The sequence below is a fragment of the Chaetodon auriga genome, chromosome 6 (assembly GCF_051107435.1).
Source record: "Chaetodon auriga isolate fChaAug3 chromosome 6, fChaAug3.hap1, whole genome shotgun sequence".
NCBI classification, from domain to species: Eukaryota; Metazoa; Chordata; class Actinopteri; order Chaetodontiformes; family Chaetodontidae; genus Chaetodon; species Chaetodon auriga.
This window is the reverse complement of record NC_135079.1, coordinates 15325117-15343287: the sequence shown is the minus strand read 5'-3', so window position 1 is coordinate 15343287 and position 18171 is coordinate 15325117. Positions and strand designations below refer to the sequence as shown.

At 43.3% G+C, this 18171-nt stretch overlaps 1 protein-coding gene across 1 annotated transcript; it reads right to left on the bottom strand.

Annotated features, from left to right (window-relative positions):
- Positions 1-8317: 8317 nt before the first annotated feature.
- LOC143322383 (uncharacterized) lies at positions 8318-18010 on the bottom strand. Its single transcript, XM_076733548.1, has 5 exons — positions 17321-18010; positions 14268-14444; positions 12443-12652; positions 9953-10166; positions 8318-9444 (listed from the first exon to the last, which is right to left on the bottom strand). The coding sequence occupies exons 1-5, from the start codon at positions 17804-17806 to the stop codon at positions 9266-9268; spliced, it is 1266 nt and encodes a 421-aa protein (XP_076589663.1). The 5' UTR covers positions 17807-18010; the 3' UTR covers positions 8318-9265.
- Between the last annotated feature and the right edge of the window lie 161 nt (positions 18011-18171).

Below are 18171 nucleotides of genomic sequence, written 5' to 3'. Positions count from 1 at the left end.
GGAAACACAATGTTGTAGAAAACTGATCCAGTGATACAGAGATGGAGAGGAAGAGGAAGATGACATGTTGAACCACAGAAAATTTGTGATTGGCCTGTCATTTCGGATGCGACGTGCATGGCTCCATAGAGCAGCTATGAACTGCTGAAGTGCATTTCTCTTCTGACATTCCACAATATGAGGAGGAGGAGCGTCCGGATTCCAAAGTCATCCCAAGTTTACCAAAGCAGGTTGTTTCTCCCCTAAAAAGTCACAGTCCATGTTACTCAACATGATTCCAACTCAGCATTTTGGAGAGTTTTCTGTCAGCCTTGCAAAATAAACAGCTCTCTCTAATGCCCCCTTCTTTCGCCCCCTCCCCTCTTGCCTTTCTGTCTCCCTCTGTCTCTCTCTTCCCCCTGTCACAGTTGCTCATTCGCAGGTTGATGGGAGGCATCAGAAGGGATGAGTAGGAGGCATTTGAGACAAGTGTGTGAGAGACACAGCGTGATATCGGTGGAGAGGGACGTCTCTCTCAGAGCCTGTCTCCGGTCATATCCACAACTGGGAGACAACAGATGATGCAGAAGAAAGGATAACCCGGGCGATCACCCAGGGGCAGGATGGCAATGTGGAGAGGTTACCACAGAGGGAGAGCACACAGGGGCAGAGGGGTCAGCGGGTCGAGTGTGAGCTGGCTCTCCTGCTCATGTCCCATCGTTTAAACTGTGTTTTTGTCTGCCTGATGCTCCCCAGCCCCCACCTCCCCTCCCACCACTTGCCATTCTCTTCCTTCCCAATCATCCCCTACATGCAGAGCCTCGTCAACCAGATCTGCACTGACAGGCCATAGCTGCATGCGTGCACCCTGACCGACTGCTCTTTTTGACTTTGTGTTTGTGTTTGTGTGTGCGTACGTTAGCGAGCAAAGAGAGGCGGGGGAGTAAGTCTCTTTTCCTGGCGTCTGAAGGCTCTGATTTTTGTGGCAGGGCTGTCAGATCTCTGTTCCCTCCACGCCAGATCAATGCCAGCATCAAGCAAGTGGCAGCGCCTGATGAGAGCCACCCGCCCCTCTGACGGGTGCCCGCTACGACAGGGAATATGTTCTTCCAAATAGCAAGCTGGTAGCAACTGAGTGACGCACACACAGAGTGGCACTACAGAGGGAAATTGGTTCCCTCGCTGCACAGGAATGCTTTTTTGCTGAAAGTAGTGGCAAACCAAAGACGGCAGGTACACAGGCCTTGAGGATGTAATACTTGTGTGCACAGTGTGGTTTGGGGGTGTTAATTATAAAAAAAATAGATTACAGATTACCTTCTTAAATCTGCAGTCTGTGATCAAATTTTTTGAGCATTTTTTTAATCTTCTTTAAAAGCTGATTCCTTCACCTGAATAGGATTTTTTCCCACAGACAATTTTAATCTATCAAAACAAATTGTGCCTTCATTTTTAAAGAATGTTTTTCCTCTAACATTTTCCCTATAATGAATAAATATAATCACTTCAAATGAGAATCAGCTAAGTTGTTTGTGCTTTTTGACAAATCCCAGCTGCATTTTTCACTTGAATTTATTGCTGTGCTTCAGTTACAAATAATATGTTGCGTCCAAATATGCTGGTGTTTAGATTAAACAGTGTATTATTTCAAAGTGATTTAGAAAATACTGTTCTGAGTCATTGTCAGTAATAAAACACTTTTTACATGTGATGAAGAGGAGTAAACTCCAGGCCTGCGCGTCTGGTGAATGATGGATTTGACTAATGCACGGCATGCTGCTGCTGCAAAAGGTGACCCACCACTAAAGCCTCATAAAGACGACTGAAAAACGAAAACACAGCAAATATTCTTATTGAACAGCACCTCAAGTGCTTTCACATTTCTACTTCATCATCGTGGCTAACATGAGAATACCTTCACGCAAGCGGAATGCTAACAGAAGAGTCGAAGTAGCTCAGTCCGACGGAATGAACTCACATAAATTTCACCGAACACATTCTTCACCAAAAGCCAGATGCAGAAGACAGCGTAAAGGGACAGCAACAGAGCGAGGCATTTAATGCACGCCACCAAAGCCATAACACTAAGTAGATGCTGCCCACTTAAATCTTTACATTCTTCATTCACTTTAGCTCACCAAACACGACAGTCCCCATAGGCGAGTAATGAATAATCATTAGCAAAAGGTCCACAAATTATTGATGTAAAATAAGCAATGATTCTTTTTTTTTTGTTTCGCAATTTATTGCCATTAACAAGTAACTTGCAATCCAATAAATGTCAGCATGGCTTTCAGTTAATTAAAGGCAAAGATATTATACAGTAATGCAGGGTGGCGTTTATATCTCGATTTCCACAGACTGCAATTTACTGCTGAGCCTTTATTTGAAGGGACCCACAAATAATGGCTATTAAGCCGTCAGGGGATGGACAGGGGATCACATTAATGAAATTAGATAAGGTGGAATGGTGATCTACACAGCCTGGACTCTGGAGACACACGCAGACACACAAAGCCACACAGACATGTATGCAAGCTGCACACATTAGGACCGGATGCTGTTCAGTTTCCTCTTTCCACCTATTTTTATTTTCCTGAACTGCTTGGCTTCATTTTCTTCTTTCTTGCTTTGGCCTCTTCTGCACTTTGTCCGAGCACCAACCCGGAGCCCAGTTAGGTGTTCATCATGAGGGCCTGTCAGCTCATCAGGGAAAGTTTCCCTGTTTGTCCTGAGCACTGTAGGCAGCCAGTCAGTCCATCAACCCCGCCATCAACACTGCCAACACACACACACACACACACACACACACACACACACACACACACACACACTGATACACGTGTCCACATCTCCCCCACTAACAGGGAGGTGTCACTCGAGGAGGCAGCTGCAGTCGCTGGTGTGACTGCTCTCCTCAAATCAGAGACCCTCGTCCCTGTCAACAGCAACCTGGCCCTGAGGCTACCACTGTCACACAGCGTACACCCCTCCGAACACACACACTCTCACACACACACACCGACTTGAGGGAGGAAGAGGAGGAGATGGAGGAGGAGGTGGCTGTGTTGTATCTGGAGAGTTGATTTCCACTGTATTAGGGGAGCATGGTGATGGAGAAGGGAAGATGAGAGGGAGAGGGAAAAGGGGGGAGCAGGAAGGATAAAGGGAGGGGGTGAGGGATGTGTGTTTTAGTTAGAACAGCGGGCCTGATTTCCTTCCTGACAGAGAGGCCCAATTATTAGCTGTGACAGTTTAGGGAAATTGGGCGTGAGTGTGATGGGACAGATAGGAGCCGAACAGATCGAGGAACTGATTATTGTTCGACAGACGTGAAAGTCAGGTAGAAATCCGTCTGCAGGATTCACCTCGGCCTGTTTCATGTACACAAACGCGAAGAAGATTTCATATTCACCAATAAGACATTAAGTAAAACACCCCCCAAAAAGTCTGTTGTTCTGGCTTTGTTGTCATCCTCTCGCCCTCTTTCTCTCTCTCTCTCTCTCTCTTTGTGTGTGTGTGTGTGTGTGTATGAAAGACTTGGCCTGTGTTTGTGCTGGCAGCATGCATAAGAGGCCCTGTGTGCAATCGGACAAGGTGCCGATATCTCAGTCATGTGACAGTGACTTCCTGTCTGTATGTCAGACAGCAACTGAAGGCTTGTCAATACAAGCTCGTGCTCACATCCTTTCCCATCTCCTCAAACACAAACTCCCACGGCCAGTAGAGAACTGCGAGAACCACTTTCTTCTTTTTGCTGCACAGTATGTCAAGCTCCTCCTGTGGGAAGGAAAGCTTCAGACTATGACAACTGCTATTTTTACACATAGAAACCATAATTGTTCAGTTGATGCCATGTGAAAATCAGAGGAATGTCAGAGGGTGGGTTTGTTTGTTTTTTTTTACATCGGACTAGCTGCATTCAATGTGGCAGATTATCCCACCACATAATTCTGTAGTATATCTGCTTTTATCAAAATAAATTCATCTATTTTACGGCTGTGTGACAGGACACAACAGCAACACAGCCATCCCATGTACAATCGCTCAAGTTCCTCTCCCAGCTTTGCTTTTTGGCTCCGCAGCCTGATGAACTCATAGAGACCCTGAACGCTATTTCAAAGGACAACACTGCCCTCGTATGGCTGGATGATGCTGTTAAAATAAGACATCCCATCTGGCTTTACTCTCAAATTGCCTATGTTGCAATTTGGCATCACTGAAATCATCTATAAAAAAGGTGTGAAATGTACCTGGTGACCAGTGGTACACATGCAAATATTCTTTACAACTGCCATTAAATTAACAGACAATGAAAAGTGAGTTTAGTTTGTGTGCCTATCACACACACACACACACACACACACACACACACACACACACACAAACACAGATGTTGATCAGTAATCCAGCTAAATCTCAGTCTATGCCCGCAGCATCAAATATTCCTTTTTGTGCTGATAGATGCCCGTTGCTGTGACTACGACCCATCCACTCTCTGCTTAACATTTGTCATTGATCGCAGCCGAGCCCCCACTGGCAGGTCTAATTCATTTACGAACTTGTCATTCCACATCATTGATTAAGTTGTCCTTCATCCCAGCTTTAATTATATGCAAAGATAAAAGATTTTCTCATTATTGTGTTTAATCTAATGAAAGGCCTTGTGCTACAGCAGGGGCCGGTTCAGAGGTCCAGACTATTGACCTTGGAGGGCACAGCTTGAGGATGAATGTTTTTAATTAGACAGAGCAAACGGCTTTGGGAGGGCGAGCCTTAAGTTGTCTGTTGAGCCAGAGGGTGGGACAGGTTCGCACGGAGCTATTAAATAGATCTCAGCAGGTCACTGTCTCTCAACTATATTGTCTGCTGCTCGAGACTTATAGCTGTTTAGCACGCTGCATCACATTCGTCTTCACGTCAGTCTTTTCAAATTTTGATACTCATCCAGTGATTTGTTTGTAAGAGAGAGACTGCTTAGAAGAAAGCATCCAGTCCACTGTACAGCTGGTATCTGCTTTTCCCTGAGAAATAAATGAAAACAAGCAAAATATTATGTTTGCTAGCAGTGCACTTAAAGCTGGCTTTCAATTGTAGATATATTATTGAATTTTCATGGAGGTTTTAGTGTGAGGCAAGACGAATGTTCATATCTCTGCATTTCAATGGCTAATATAAAGAGACTGGTTCTTGTGTTTTCCTGCAGGTGATGCTGCACTGAGTGACATTCTCACTTCTGAATGAGATCCTTGAAAAACGAAGGATCACAAAACAACATTTACAAACATTTCCAGACACTCTGGCCTCACCAAAAGGTCCGACATGAATGATCACAGTATTGTTTTCAACATGTAAAAAAACCCCTTTAGCTTCAGATTTTAGAAATGTTTCTTTTATTTGCGGGTCTGTTTAGCATTCTTACAAATTTGACATCATGCAATAAAAAAGCTCTTGGTCAGCTAAATTTGATGGAGACATTATTTGAAACATGCGGTACTATTATGTAAGTTCAGGGACACATATGTTCCCAGTTATTGTGTATTGTAGCATCTTACTCTACAAGTTTACCCATTGTTTTGAAACAATTGTCACATGGACACAATTTGCAGAACTATGCACAGACTGGCAGAAGAAGTATGTGAACCTTTTGGAATTTCATTGTTTTCTGAATAAATTTGTCATAAAATGTGATCTGATCTTCATCTAAGTCAAGAGTTTGACAAACATAATGTGTCTAAAATAACAACACACACAAAAAATCTGATCTTTCATGTCTTTATTGAACACACTCATTCAACATTCAAAATGGCAGTGGAAGAAGTAAGTGAACCCTAAGAATTAGTAACTGCTTGACCCTCCTTTGGCAGCAATAACCTCAACCAGGCGCTTCCTGTAGCTGTTGATCAGGCCTGTACAATGTTGAGGAGGAATTTTAGCTCATTCTTCCTGACAGAACTGCTTTAGCTCTGTCAATTTCTTTGGACATCTCATGTGTATGGCTTTCTCCAAGTCAGTCCATAGCATCTCTTTTGGGTTGAGGTCTGGGCTCTTACTTGGACACTCCAAAAGCCGGATTTTGTGTTTCTGAAGCCATTCTGTTGTGGACTTGCTCCGGTGTTTTGGGTTGTTGTCCTGTTGCATCACCCACCCTCTACACAGTTTCAGCTGACGTGCAGACATTCTCACATTATCCTGAAGAATTGTCTGATATACTCGGGAATCCATCTTCCCCTCAAGGATTGCAAGCTTGCCAGGCCCTGATGCAGCAAAGCAGGCCCAAATCGTGAAGTCTCCTCCACCATACTTTACGGTGGGGAGATGTTTTCATGATGATATGCCGTGTCCTTTCTACACCAGATGTAGCGCTGTGTGTTTTTTCCAAATAGTTCAATCTCAGTTGCATCAGTCTATAAAAGATTTTGCCAATACCGCTGTGGTGTGTCAGTGTGCCCTTTTGCAAACTTGAGGCATGCAGCAATGTTCTTTTTAGTAGGCAGTGGCTTCCTTCGTGGTGTCCTGCCATAGATACCCTTCTTGGTCAATGTTTTACGTAATGTAGACTCATGAACCACCCGATTGGATTGTTGTCATACCATTGAATGGGCAGAATCCTGATACCATCATCCCACAGATATGAGCCAGTAGGGCCCTACTCTACCTACTAGTAGGTGCAGGAGGCTGTTATCACCCATTAATCTGGTTAACCCAATGTTATTAATGCCCAGTAGGCACAGAAGGTTTATTATGGAGCCCTTGCCTCCCCCTCCCGTTTTTGTTTATTTACGAACAGAGACGTTAGCCAGTTCCAATGATGCCTTCAAATCCTTGGCTGTCATTCGGGGTTGTTTCTGTGCCTCATTGATGAGTTTTCGTTGTGCTCTTGGTGTCATTTTGACCAGGCCCCCACTTCTTAGTAGAGTAGTAACAGTCCCAAAGTGTCTCCATTTGTAGATTGTTTGCCTAACTGTAGACTGGTGAATTTCAAAAGTCTTTGAAATAACTTTGTAACTCTCGCCAGCTTTATGTAAATCAACAATTCTTAATCGTAGATCCTCTGAAAGCTCTTTTTGGCGAGGCATGGCTCACATAAGTATGTTGTTGTTGTGCAGAGCAAGCTCCAGAAGTTTGAGGGGTTTTTATCAGTCAAATTGCTGTGGGCCACACCCCCAAACTCATTAGCTTAATGAGACTCCAGATGTGCTAAAACCTGACTCCAATTAGCTTTTTTGAGGTCATTAACTCAAGGGTTCACATACTTTTTCCACAAGCACTATAAGGTTTTTTGGTTGTTCTTGTTATTATTTTAGACACATCATATTTGTCAGATGAAGATCAGATCACATTTTATGACAAAATTATTCCAAAAACAAATCAATTGCTTACAAAACTACTTTTTTACTTCGTGGGTGACGCTGGGTTCAATCTGATGAAGAGAGGAAGGAAAAGCAGGAATGTCATTGGCCAATATGTCATTGTTGCATGTTCCTGGTCAGTGTGGTGGCAATGTGACCCTTTGTGCAACCATAAGTAATGGTGGGATTTTCGCCCATCATGCCACCTTGGGGCCATATAACATCGAGCATCTTCTCACATTCTGGGTGGTCTTGGTCAGGGTGCTGTTTTGTTTGAGGGTGAGCAGCAGGATCGTGAGCAGCAGGATCATATTGTCTATGTCATGGTCATTTTTCACCATGGCGTGCAGATATGGGAGTGATGCCATATCAACCAGTGATTCATAAATGCTTGTTTTCACATGTACTGTAAGTGTGAGCTCATATTATTGATCTTTCAGGAAGATTATCATTTTATACAGCATTCTCTAAAAGATGCAGGGGCAGGCTGTATCAGATTAGACTAGACAAATTAGACGTTCAATATCAAATGAGTCATCCTACTTTAAGGTAAATTTGAGGTTGAGCAGATGCAAAGGGCTTGTTTCACCACTAGAGGGCAGTACTGCTTCATAGCGACCATTAGGGAAACAACACTGTTCTGTACTGTCTGCATTGAGTGCATCTCACAGATATTGTAAAATAATTATAATAGTAAAAATTGTAATTCTTTCAGAGCAGCTAGAAACTCATGGAACAGATCCATCTGTTTTTGAGGCTGTCATTATTTCATCTTCATACAATAATTAGTTAAATTAATAAATTTGGCTTAGTTGCAAAATTCCATTATCAAAGCAGCTTTGATGCATATTATATTGATTTAATATTTGAAATAGATTTCTCCTTTTATGTTGCATCTGAATGAAGGTTGCTTTCACTCTTTATTAAATTGCATTTAATCTTTAATTACACAAAAGAGAGGGTTTCATGTAGAGACGATCCATATCGCTGTTTCCAAATCACAAACTTTATTGGCACTTCAGCAGGAGCACGGCATTATTATGAGCACACTCTCCTTCATCTGAATTAATGTACTTTCAGGGACGATAACTTGAGCTAGCTCCTCTCAGATTACCTGGAGCAAAATATAAAAAGAAAAGTGAAACTGTGACATCAGCAAAACAGATTATTTACTGAAATATGCCAAAAGTCTTAATTTACAAGGCAGCGCACAAAAATAGGCCACTCAAACACTTCAGAACATCATCAGCACAATTATCACCACATTGTCAAACAAACAAAGACAAAAGGCTTGATAATAACACTTTGGAGTAGCTGCCTCCTCATGGACACTGACGGTTTTAGACATTTCTCAGTTCTCGCTGATGACAGTCTTGTTTCCTCTAGCACCATTGACGGGATGTCCAGAGCATACAATCCGCAAATTTTTGGAAACCAAGTAAATCTTTCCTTAAAAAAAAGGAGATGATGAAGATTACTGAGCTTTCATTTAATCCAACTACCTTATGGCCCGTTAGGATAGATGTCTTTCCCATACATTCTCACACTTTTCAGAGAAATCCAAAATGCATTATATTGTTTCATTGCAACTGTAATTGATTATATATCTCTTTCTGCCACAGTTTGCAGCATTAACAGGTTTTTCATGCTGAAATCAGAACAGCTTCAGGTGCATTGTATTGAATATGGCCTTGGTTATTCTCCTTCTATCCATCCACTCACTGTACGTCACAAAGACTTAAAATCGCATGTTTGCATCCATTATCCATCTGCTCACAGCTCACTCTCATTCAGCTCCATTCAGTGTGTAACCATTAGTGTTCCTTTTCAGCATCAGACTCATGATTCATTGTAAACATTCACTGTGAGCACAAATAATCCACCACCACTTTCCGCTAGGTGGCATTATGCATTCACCAGGTCGTCCTCCTGTTTCATTCATACATTGATTCAGCCAGGCCTGTCTGCTTGAAGGTCTCCGCCACCTGTCTGGAGTGCTGCATCTTAGCTGACAGCGCCTCTAGAATATCATTCTGGTCCACAGCGGTGGCAGTCCGGTAAATGAACGTCCCCATTGACTCCAGACCCCGCATACCTAGGTTCACCCCACAACCTGCAGGATGGAAGTGGGGGGGGGGGGGGGGGGAGGAAAGTGAAAGCATAGATCATAGTCATCATGTATGTCATCATCATTCAAATAAAATCCATCTCAGTAATAAGCAACACGTATTCATGTGTTTATGATTTTACAGACAAATACTAAAGTGTAGCCTTGAAGTCGTAGTTATTAAAAAGAACAAATGGCACATTAATAAACAAGCAAACCAGATAAACATCAGCTGAAAGGCCACTGAGTGCAGTAATGAGTCACACACCCATCAACACGTGCATGAAAAATACTATTTATCCCCTCCTTGCATCTCTCTTTCTCTCCATCTCGCTCTTCCTCACTCTGTCTCACTTATTCAAAGGGCTCTCTGTTCTGCTAATGGGGATCTTTGATGTTATGTCTCACATTCATGCAGAAAAGATGCCACATATTAACTTGTACTGTGGGTTAGGTTGAATATCCTCTACTAAGGTCAACAATGCCATATGTGGTGCTTTGTAGACTTGTGTACCTGTGTCGAAGTTGAGGACGCGTGCTGCCTCCCCCTCCACAGTGACCGCCACATTGTCCCCCTCTATGTAAGCTGCACTGATGCGTCTGTGTGACAACTGAATCTCAAAGAGACGGCGGCTGAACTGCATGTGGTGCAGCGTCAAGTCGTTGAGACGTGGCTCTATGTCCGTCTTATAGGCGTTAAAGGACTGGTGGAAAATGTTCTTCATGATCTGAGAAGCAAAACAGAGAAAAATATATGATATTTATCATGATTTATAACATCAACAAAGGTCCACTTCATCCAGTTTTTAACCTCATATTGTTGTTAACTGACTTGCTTATAAACATCATTACATTTACACGTGTATGAAGGCTAACCATTGTACAGCATATCCTACTGTTGATCATGCTACAACAGCACATAGCCCAACAGGAAGTACAGTTTTCCTGCCTACTGTGTGTCCCCTTAGTTTTCTTATGGTAAAAGAAGAAAGAATGATTAGCTGAAATGGGTTTTTCTTGTAAACGTCTTGGGTGGAGAAGCCTTCCCACAAAATGCAAAGCATACTGACTTTAATACTTTAATGGTGTAAAAAAAAAAAAAAAAAACCAATGTCAAAATCGATCAAGAATTCTTTCACAACTCATCACTGGAAGTATTGTATGTTGAGCATTGGTGAGATTGAGTAATTGGTCACTTTATATATGATGTTTTACATTAACAATGGAATAAACAGGGGACAGGGGGAAGATGCATCATGACTGATTCCACAACTGATTCAAACCAAAGCTGAAACAATTAGTCAATCAATCAATTTGTTGATGGACAGAAAATTAATCTGCAGCTATCAAAATAATTATTTCACCAGCAAAATGCCAACGATTCTCTGGTCTCAAACATGAAAACCTCCTGCTTTTCTTTGTCATATGTGATATTAAATCACACTTCTTCTGTCTTAGAACTGCTGGTTGGACAAAAGACGTCATTATGGGCTAAGAGAAACTGTGATGAGCCTTTTTCATCGGTGAAGCATTTGATTTAAAAATCAAGAAAATAATAAGCAGATTAATCAATAATGAAAATAATCATTATCATAGTCCCAATTCAAACTTTGTTAAGACAGAATCAGATTTCTAAAGTAACGGCTTGTGTTGCGCCCTTTCTTCTATGTGTACCAAAGCACCTATACCTTTCACCATGTGAGGTGACTCATAAAAGAACGTCATCACTTCATGTTGATGCAGAAGAAAATGTGTCCGCTCCTTGCTGTGTGCCTGCTCGTCGATGCCACTGTAATTGCAGGTATTGAGTGACAAGCCTCGTTATCGCTCTCTGTGCCTCTGTCACTCCGTGTCTCTGCTCAACTCTGCTCTTCTTCGACCCATACTCGCACAGTCATCTGTTACCAAGTAACAGTGCATCTGAATGGCCACCCACATAGCAACAAGCACTCCAAGGACGGTCTCACATACCTGCGTGTACTACACGACGTGCTGTGGCTACATGCTATGCATGATCAGAGAGGTGCTTGACACGAAAGCCTAAAGATTTTAAATGAAACACCAACTGCCCAGCAGTTGTAACTGCACCCACGGTCTGCTGTTGAGCACAGGAAGAAAAAAAAATCCTGCCCTCCATTTATTCACTTAACAGCAGGGTACAGATGGCCTCTACACACACACACACACACACACACACACACGTGATGTTTTCATCATCACTTGTGGGGACATTACATAGACTTTCATTCATTTCCTGGAGACTTACCCTAACCCTATCCATAACCACTATCTGACTATTCCTAACCCTATACCTAACCTAACCTAAACATAACCCACAACCCTATCCTCAGTCTTTACCCTAAAATGTAATGATTTAAATTGTGGGGACCTGTATTTTGTCTCCACATGTGACTGTGTGTCCCCACATGTGACTGTGTAAACAGATTTTTGTCCCCACAATGTAAGTAATACATGGACACAGACACAGACACACACACAGACACACAACCACACACCCAAGTCTTCACCCTAAACTCAATGATTTACTTTATTGGGACTTGATGTTTGTCCCCATAATGAAGGCAAGTCCCCACAATGTAATGTTACAATTTTTGTCCCCACAATGTGGGTAATATACATCCACATTTACACAGACCCACATACACACACGTGCGTGAAGTCTGATCTCTCCTCCCCCTCAGACACACTCATACTCAAGTATGTCAACAGACTTAAACACACCCACACACGCACTCTCGCAAACATATACACTCACACACAGACACTAATGGACGCCCACAATGGTGCAGTTAAAGGCCATTTGTTGAATGAAAGGCGAGGAATAAGTAGGTAGGTAGGCAGCGTTATTATCATCTGTCTTTCATTTGCATTACCAAGGAAATACAGCTGTCTAGATTGTTCACACCAACGGTCCATTTCGACAACAGCAAACAGCACACAAAGCTCTGGAAAAGCTTTTAGCAAGAGGAGACGAGAGGCTCACAGAGGAGTTGGCCGTGTGCCTGAGGAAGCGAACCATCTTGGTGTCAGAGGCGGGGCAGACGAGGGCCATGTAGCGGTTTCTGAAGGTGCCATAGATCTTCAGGTGGAAGCCGGGCTTGGTGGAAGGATTTCGGTGTTCTCGGAGGGCCTCCACTCCGTAAGCCGACAGGTCGAAGTACAGGCTGTGGGCGCGGATCTCAGGAGTGGGTACCTGAGGTGAAGAGAAAGAAAAGACACTGAGTTAAATCATTTCACATGTAATAAAGCAAACAAGCGGCAGCAATGATATTATTGTCGTATTTGATGTCATCATTGGGTCATTGATGATGTATCTGTTTGGTAAGTCTAATTCTTAACATACATGCACTCTATGATGGTGAAAAAACACACACCACACCACCTCTGCCTGGGGGGCTGCTGCAACACGAGTGGAGATTGAGAAGAGCTTTATTTTTATTCAGTGGTTCATTCTGGCAGTGACTCCCCATTTTCCCTCAAGCCAGAATTGATCAATTTTCTTTTCAATGACATAAACCAGCAGAGTGGAATCAAACAGCAGTTAGTGCAGCCAAGGGAGATAGCGCGGGAACAGAGCGGCGACTGGGTGGGGATGGAGGGGACGGTAGGGTTGACCATGTCATACCCTGGGAAGTAAATTCAATCACTACAGGAAACAGCCAGGGAGAAAAGGGGCCAATAAAAGGCAGCCACACAGCCACTAAGGAGAACGTGATATGAATGGTTATGGCAGCATAAAATAGCAAGGGACACTACGCTTGTGCTCAGATATTAGTCAGTATTAGCCTGGAAGCTTTCCTCTACCTGTTTATTTGTTTGTCCAGATGATTCCACTCTTTTTGCACAGATTATCACTGTATATAAGAGCAGCCTTTTGTCTACACGAGGCGATCTCTATGAACAATGAAATTATCGGCAGTGGCTAATGTCTGGTGATCAGTGCAAGATGAGAAGCAGACTGCTGCTGCAAATATCATTTGTCTGCATTTTCTCCACCTTGGTGAACCAGCAGGCATGTGATGTTTGTTTGTAAAGTCTGTCTGAATAATACTTCTTCCTGAATAAGGCTGGTCAGCTGTCTGTGCTGCACACATTTCTTCGGTTTTAAGTCTTCGTTTCTTAATCTGCATCTTAGACAATATTCCGCAGTCAAAGACAGAATTCATTAAATCAGTTGTGGGTGCATTTTAAGAAGTGATTACTCTGTGAAAATGTTCTGTATTTATCTATTCAGTCTTTTGTGGGCCTCTTGGAAACATCACTGAGTCATCATTCAAGGAACCGTCTGCTTATATAATGTGAAGTGACCAATGGCACACTACATGAAAAACACTGCAGCTGATGTTTTGATATCTTGAATCATATTCACCTGGCAGGGGACAGATTATGAGTATGGCCGGGGGGCCACGATGAATCACAAGCTTTATCATCACCATCACCTGCCTCCATCTGAACAACAGCTGCTCTTATCAAATTCAATAAGTAAATCAAAACATGGCCGGTGTTGATGCTGCCGAGATCCAACAGTCTGCTGAAATCTGGCTGTTTATATGAGAGTAAGATATTGTGTTCAGCTGCAATTGGCAGGGCTACTTCACTGTTTGCTCAAATCAGCTTTATGAGGCCAAATAAAGTCGTGCTCACTGTAATATCCTGCAATATCCTGTTTCTGCAGCCTCCAGTCTTTACACAAACAGCAACCTGTTGGCTATTGCCTCAGTGTGTGCACATGAGTGAATGTATCCATTAGTGTATGTGTATGTTCATGGATGCGCATGCAAATCGTGTGTGTGTGTGTGTGTCCTGACCTGTCTCTGTTCTAGTCTCTCCATAGCTGCATTAGCTCCATAGGCATGGCAGGACTCCACAGTGTAGTCAGAGCTGATGCCCAGCACCGAGCAGGAGTCGCCACACGACCCGTCGGCCACCACGATCACACGTGGCGAGTCATTGTGTGGGATCCGCCGCAGGTACTCCTCTGTAAACTGAAACAACAGGGGATGAAACACAAGGATCAATGTAAACGGCAGGAATTTCATTTAGTTTCATTCACATTTTCATGGCTTCATATTGAAAAAAGGTCACTCTGTTAAAAGAGGAGGAAGCAGCAAAACACATTTAGTGTGCTGCAGCAGAAATACGGCTTTTTCGCTAAAGTTGTGGTTGTGTTTATTAAGTATTTTGTAAAATAAGGGCTGACCTGCAAAACATTCAAGATTCTTATAAAATATACATTATTATGCATTGTCATGTTCTTATGCTAATATACAGTATTTGTAGGCTAGATAGAGATTAAATGACTTTTTAAACTAAGCAACAAATGATTATTTTCTTTATTTATTAATCTGCAGACTGTTCTCTAATCAATTAAACATTTTGTCTGTAATATGTCAAAAAAATACAGAAAATTGTCTGCCACAACTTCTGAAAGCAAAAGGTGCCAAAGATATTCACTGTGATTGTCTGCAGGTGTGCTGGAGTCATCTACATATACTCAGCTCCACCATGTCCACCCTGCCAGATCACGGGCTCATCTACCGGTTAGTGCTGCTGTGCTCCAGCCTTGGATTCTGCTCTTTGTGACTTGCTTCTGTACTGTTCTCCATCCCTTTGGCTAACTTTGTTCTCCATATCTTCATCGTCCTCCTGTTCCTGCCTCCACTCCCTCACCTGTTAGAATCTGCTGCTCTGCCACAATCCCTGCCACCCTGTCTTGGATCCACATTCATCCAGTTCCCCTGGGGACCTCTCAGCACCTGAACCTCCTCAGCCCCGCTTTGCCCTGATCAAGCTCCAATCCTTGACTGTGTACTACAGCTCCCCTTCCCAATCATCATCCTCTACATACTTCAAAAAAATACTAATTTTTAATAATGACATTTTCATAGCCCATTGACAGTTGCATTGTAATAAACCGATACAGACCATTAAAATGGGATCCAGAGGTTGGCAAAAGAGCATCTCTCACAGCGATTTATAATTATACCTGTGTATGCATCACCACCCTTCAGTAAAACACTTGCCTGTGCAGAGGAGGCTGAAAAGGAGAATAAAAGGCCTTACAGGAGCTATAATGGCTCAGAACCTCAGATCTATGTTTAATCCATTTAGACTGCAATGAACAGGTAATTCAAAACACTCCTTCCGCATTCTCAGGCCTTTAAAGCACTGACAGGCAAGGAGGGGAAAAAATAATCCATCAAACACAATGTCCTGTCTAATCAAGAGGAAATGGCAAACTTGGCAGTGACTCGAAACAAAACTGAAGTTTGTTGTGATCAAAGACCCGCTCGACCTTGTCTTCCGTCTTCCAAAGGTTGGTGAGTCACTGGATAGCAGCAAGGACAGCAGCAGCTAGCAGGAATGACATTGGAGCTGAGGAGGAAAGAGGCTGCTGGCCAGAGTCAGGGAGGAAGAGCAGCATACAAGTGTACAGCTGAGATTGCTACGTTTTCTACTGTCTGATGAGCACAAGGAAAAAACTAAAATCAAGTGTAATAAAAGCAAAGTCACAACATCCACAGTGACACTCTAACTCAACCTGAATAGAGCAGTAATAAAGTCTTGTCTCTGGCTTCCAGCCATGACACAAATATTCACTGAACATTTAATCACTGTTTGCCCACACTGAGCACTTCTCTCTGAGAAACCCTTCTGAGGTTTTCGTGTCAGTAGGTTATTTCTTCGTCTCTAAGTTGAACTCTGGCTGGGGGAGTTTTCCTCATGTTATTGTTCTCCTGGTGTTATGAAGCCCACAGTGAGGGCTTTACAAATAAACATAACTTTCTCCTAAAACAGATCTGTGATTTTATCATGATGCATCAATCACAATTTGTGGGGAATTTGATGTAGAACAGACAGAAAGATTTTATTTAATATGCATATGTTTTGGGGATGCTTTCAAAATATCCCTTGTAGAAATCTGTAATTAATCCTTTTGAATTTAATAAGATTACATTTTAAAATCTATTTAATTCTGATGCCATAATATGTTTGGATTGGAATTTGCTCACTATAATTCTGTTTTACTTTCCACTGGCCTAAAAACTGCAGCGAGGATTCTCCTCAGGTTTGAGGTCAGCTTACATAACAGGTTATTTCAACTGATGAGCCTTTCAGGCTGACATACAATGTTGTGTGAGGAGAAGAGCTTTGGGAGAATTATAGAATATACATACATCTATATACTGCATAAAAACTGAATATATGTTGCATAGTATATGTGCAGTATGTCTGATGTAAATGAGCAAATTAACCCACAGAAAGTCAAATGTAAGGATGATTGTGGCTGCAGGACGAATTTAATACTAATGACAGATGAATAAAATTCTGTTTGGTGAGAAAATGTGCTCTGTGTGTTTGAGGGAGGCCAATGTGGCTCATGTTGAGAGCAGCAAAAAAGGCTCTTTAAATGTCAGAAAAGGAAGGAGTGAGCTACAGTATCAGAAAGGTGCCTTGTAAGGGTTCACTTTAGAGCCTGAGACTGGGGCTTGCGACTGAGTGTAGGAACAGACATCTCTGTCACCATCACCGCTGATAGCTATCAGACCCCTGCTGAAGTGGAGGCACACACCAGCCTCTTCTCTTTGACCACTGCCACTTGGGGGGGATCAGGTTTTGACAGACTATAAAGGCATAGTGCTTACAAGATGAGGTAGAGTGAGTCTCTCTCTCTCCTCTCTACCAAGTCATCACACATTACTTCCCGAGCAGTGCTCTATGTATTATTGATTTGCACGAGAGGGTCTGAAAGACTAAATTAAAGTTGTATAAGAGGATTTGTAGCCTAGTTGTAATATGTTCCATACAGACCATCAGGTGATTGCCAAGCTGTAAGTGGAAAGCAGTGAGGAGGCTTTACCTTCGTCCCAAGCTGCACCTTGACGTCCACCTTCTGTTTCTTCTGCTCCAGGATGCTCAGCAGGTACTCCTGAAACACGCCTATCCTGGTGAAGAAATGCTCGTTGTGCCAGCAGCCCTCCATGTTATCAAAGTCCACTCCGAGTCCCAGCAGAAACTTCACGCTGCGGGGATCCAGGGCGATCTGCTGGGGCCGGCAGAGCAGGGCGGTCCGGTACCTCTCATCCAGCACGGTCAGCTTCAGCACCTTACCGGAGCGGACAGCGACCAGCGCGGCCGTCAGCCCCACGGGTCCCGAACCCACGATGAGCACCGAGATCCTGGCCCGCCACTGCCTGATGCTGTCCAGGCTCACTTTCAACACCGAGTACACGGTCACTGCCACCAAAATGCTCAGGGCAGTGTCATAAGCGATAGTGCGGTACCTCTCCTCCGCGTTCTCCCCGATGTCGCCAACTCCAGCATTTTCTACCTGCACCCCGTCCATAGCGCGAGCCGAAACTGCACCGTAATGTGTGCCAGGCGGTGGTTTTCCAGCAGCTGTACCCCCTTTATAAATCAGCCCAGCGTCCTCTCATCATCTATGCATTCGCTGAAAGAAAGAGAGGAGCACGCTCTTGCATCCATGCACACAAGCCAAACCAGCTGCGACTTGCCTCATGCGTCCTCTCCGCTCCCTCAGCTGCAAGTTGAGTTGTTGCTGCACCCTGGTCTCTCTCTCTCTCTCTCTCTCTCTCTCTCTCTCTCTCTCTCTCTCTCTCTCTCTCTCTCTCTCGCTCTCCTGCCCCTGAAGTGGTCAAAGTGTCTAAAGAGCGTCAGCATAAAGTGAGCAATTCAATGCATCAGCAATTT

Coding starts and splice junctions, on each gene's coding strand:
- LOC143322383 (XM_076733548.1), bottom strand. CDS start 17,806: ATGGACGGGGTGCAGGTAGAAAATGCTGGAGTTGGCGACATCGGGGAG. Junction 12,653..14,267: donor AGAGACTAGAACAGAGACAG/GTCAGGACACAC, acceptor TCTTCACCTCAG/GTACCCACTCCTGAGATCCG. Junction 10,167..12,442: donor GGCACACGGCCAACTCCTCT/GTGAGCCTCTCG, acceptor TTTGCTTCTCAG/ATCATGAAGAACATTTTCCA.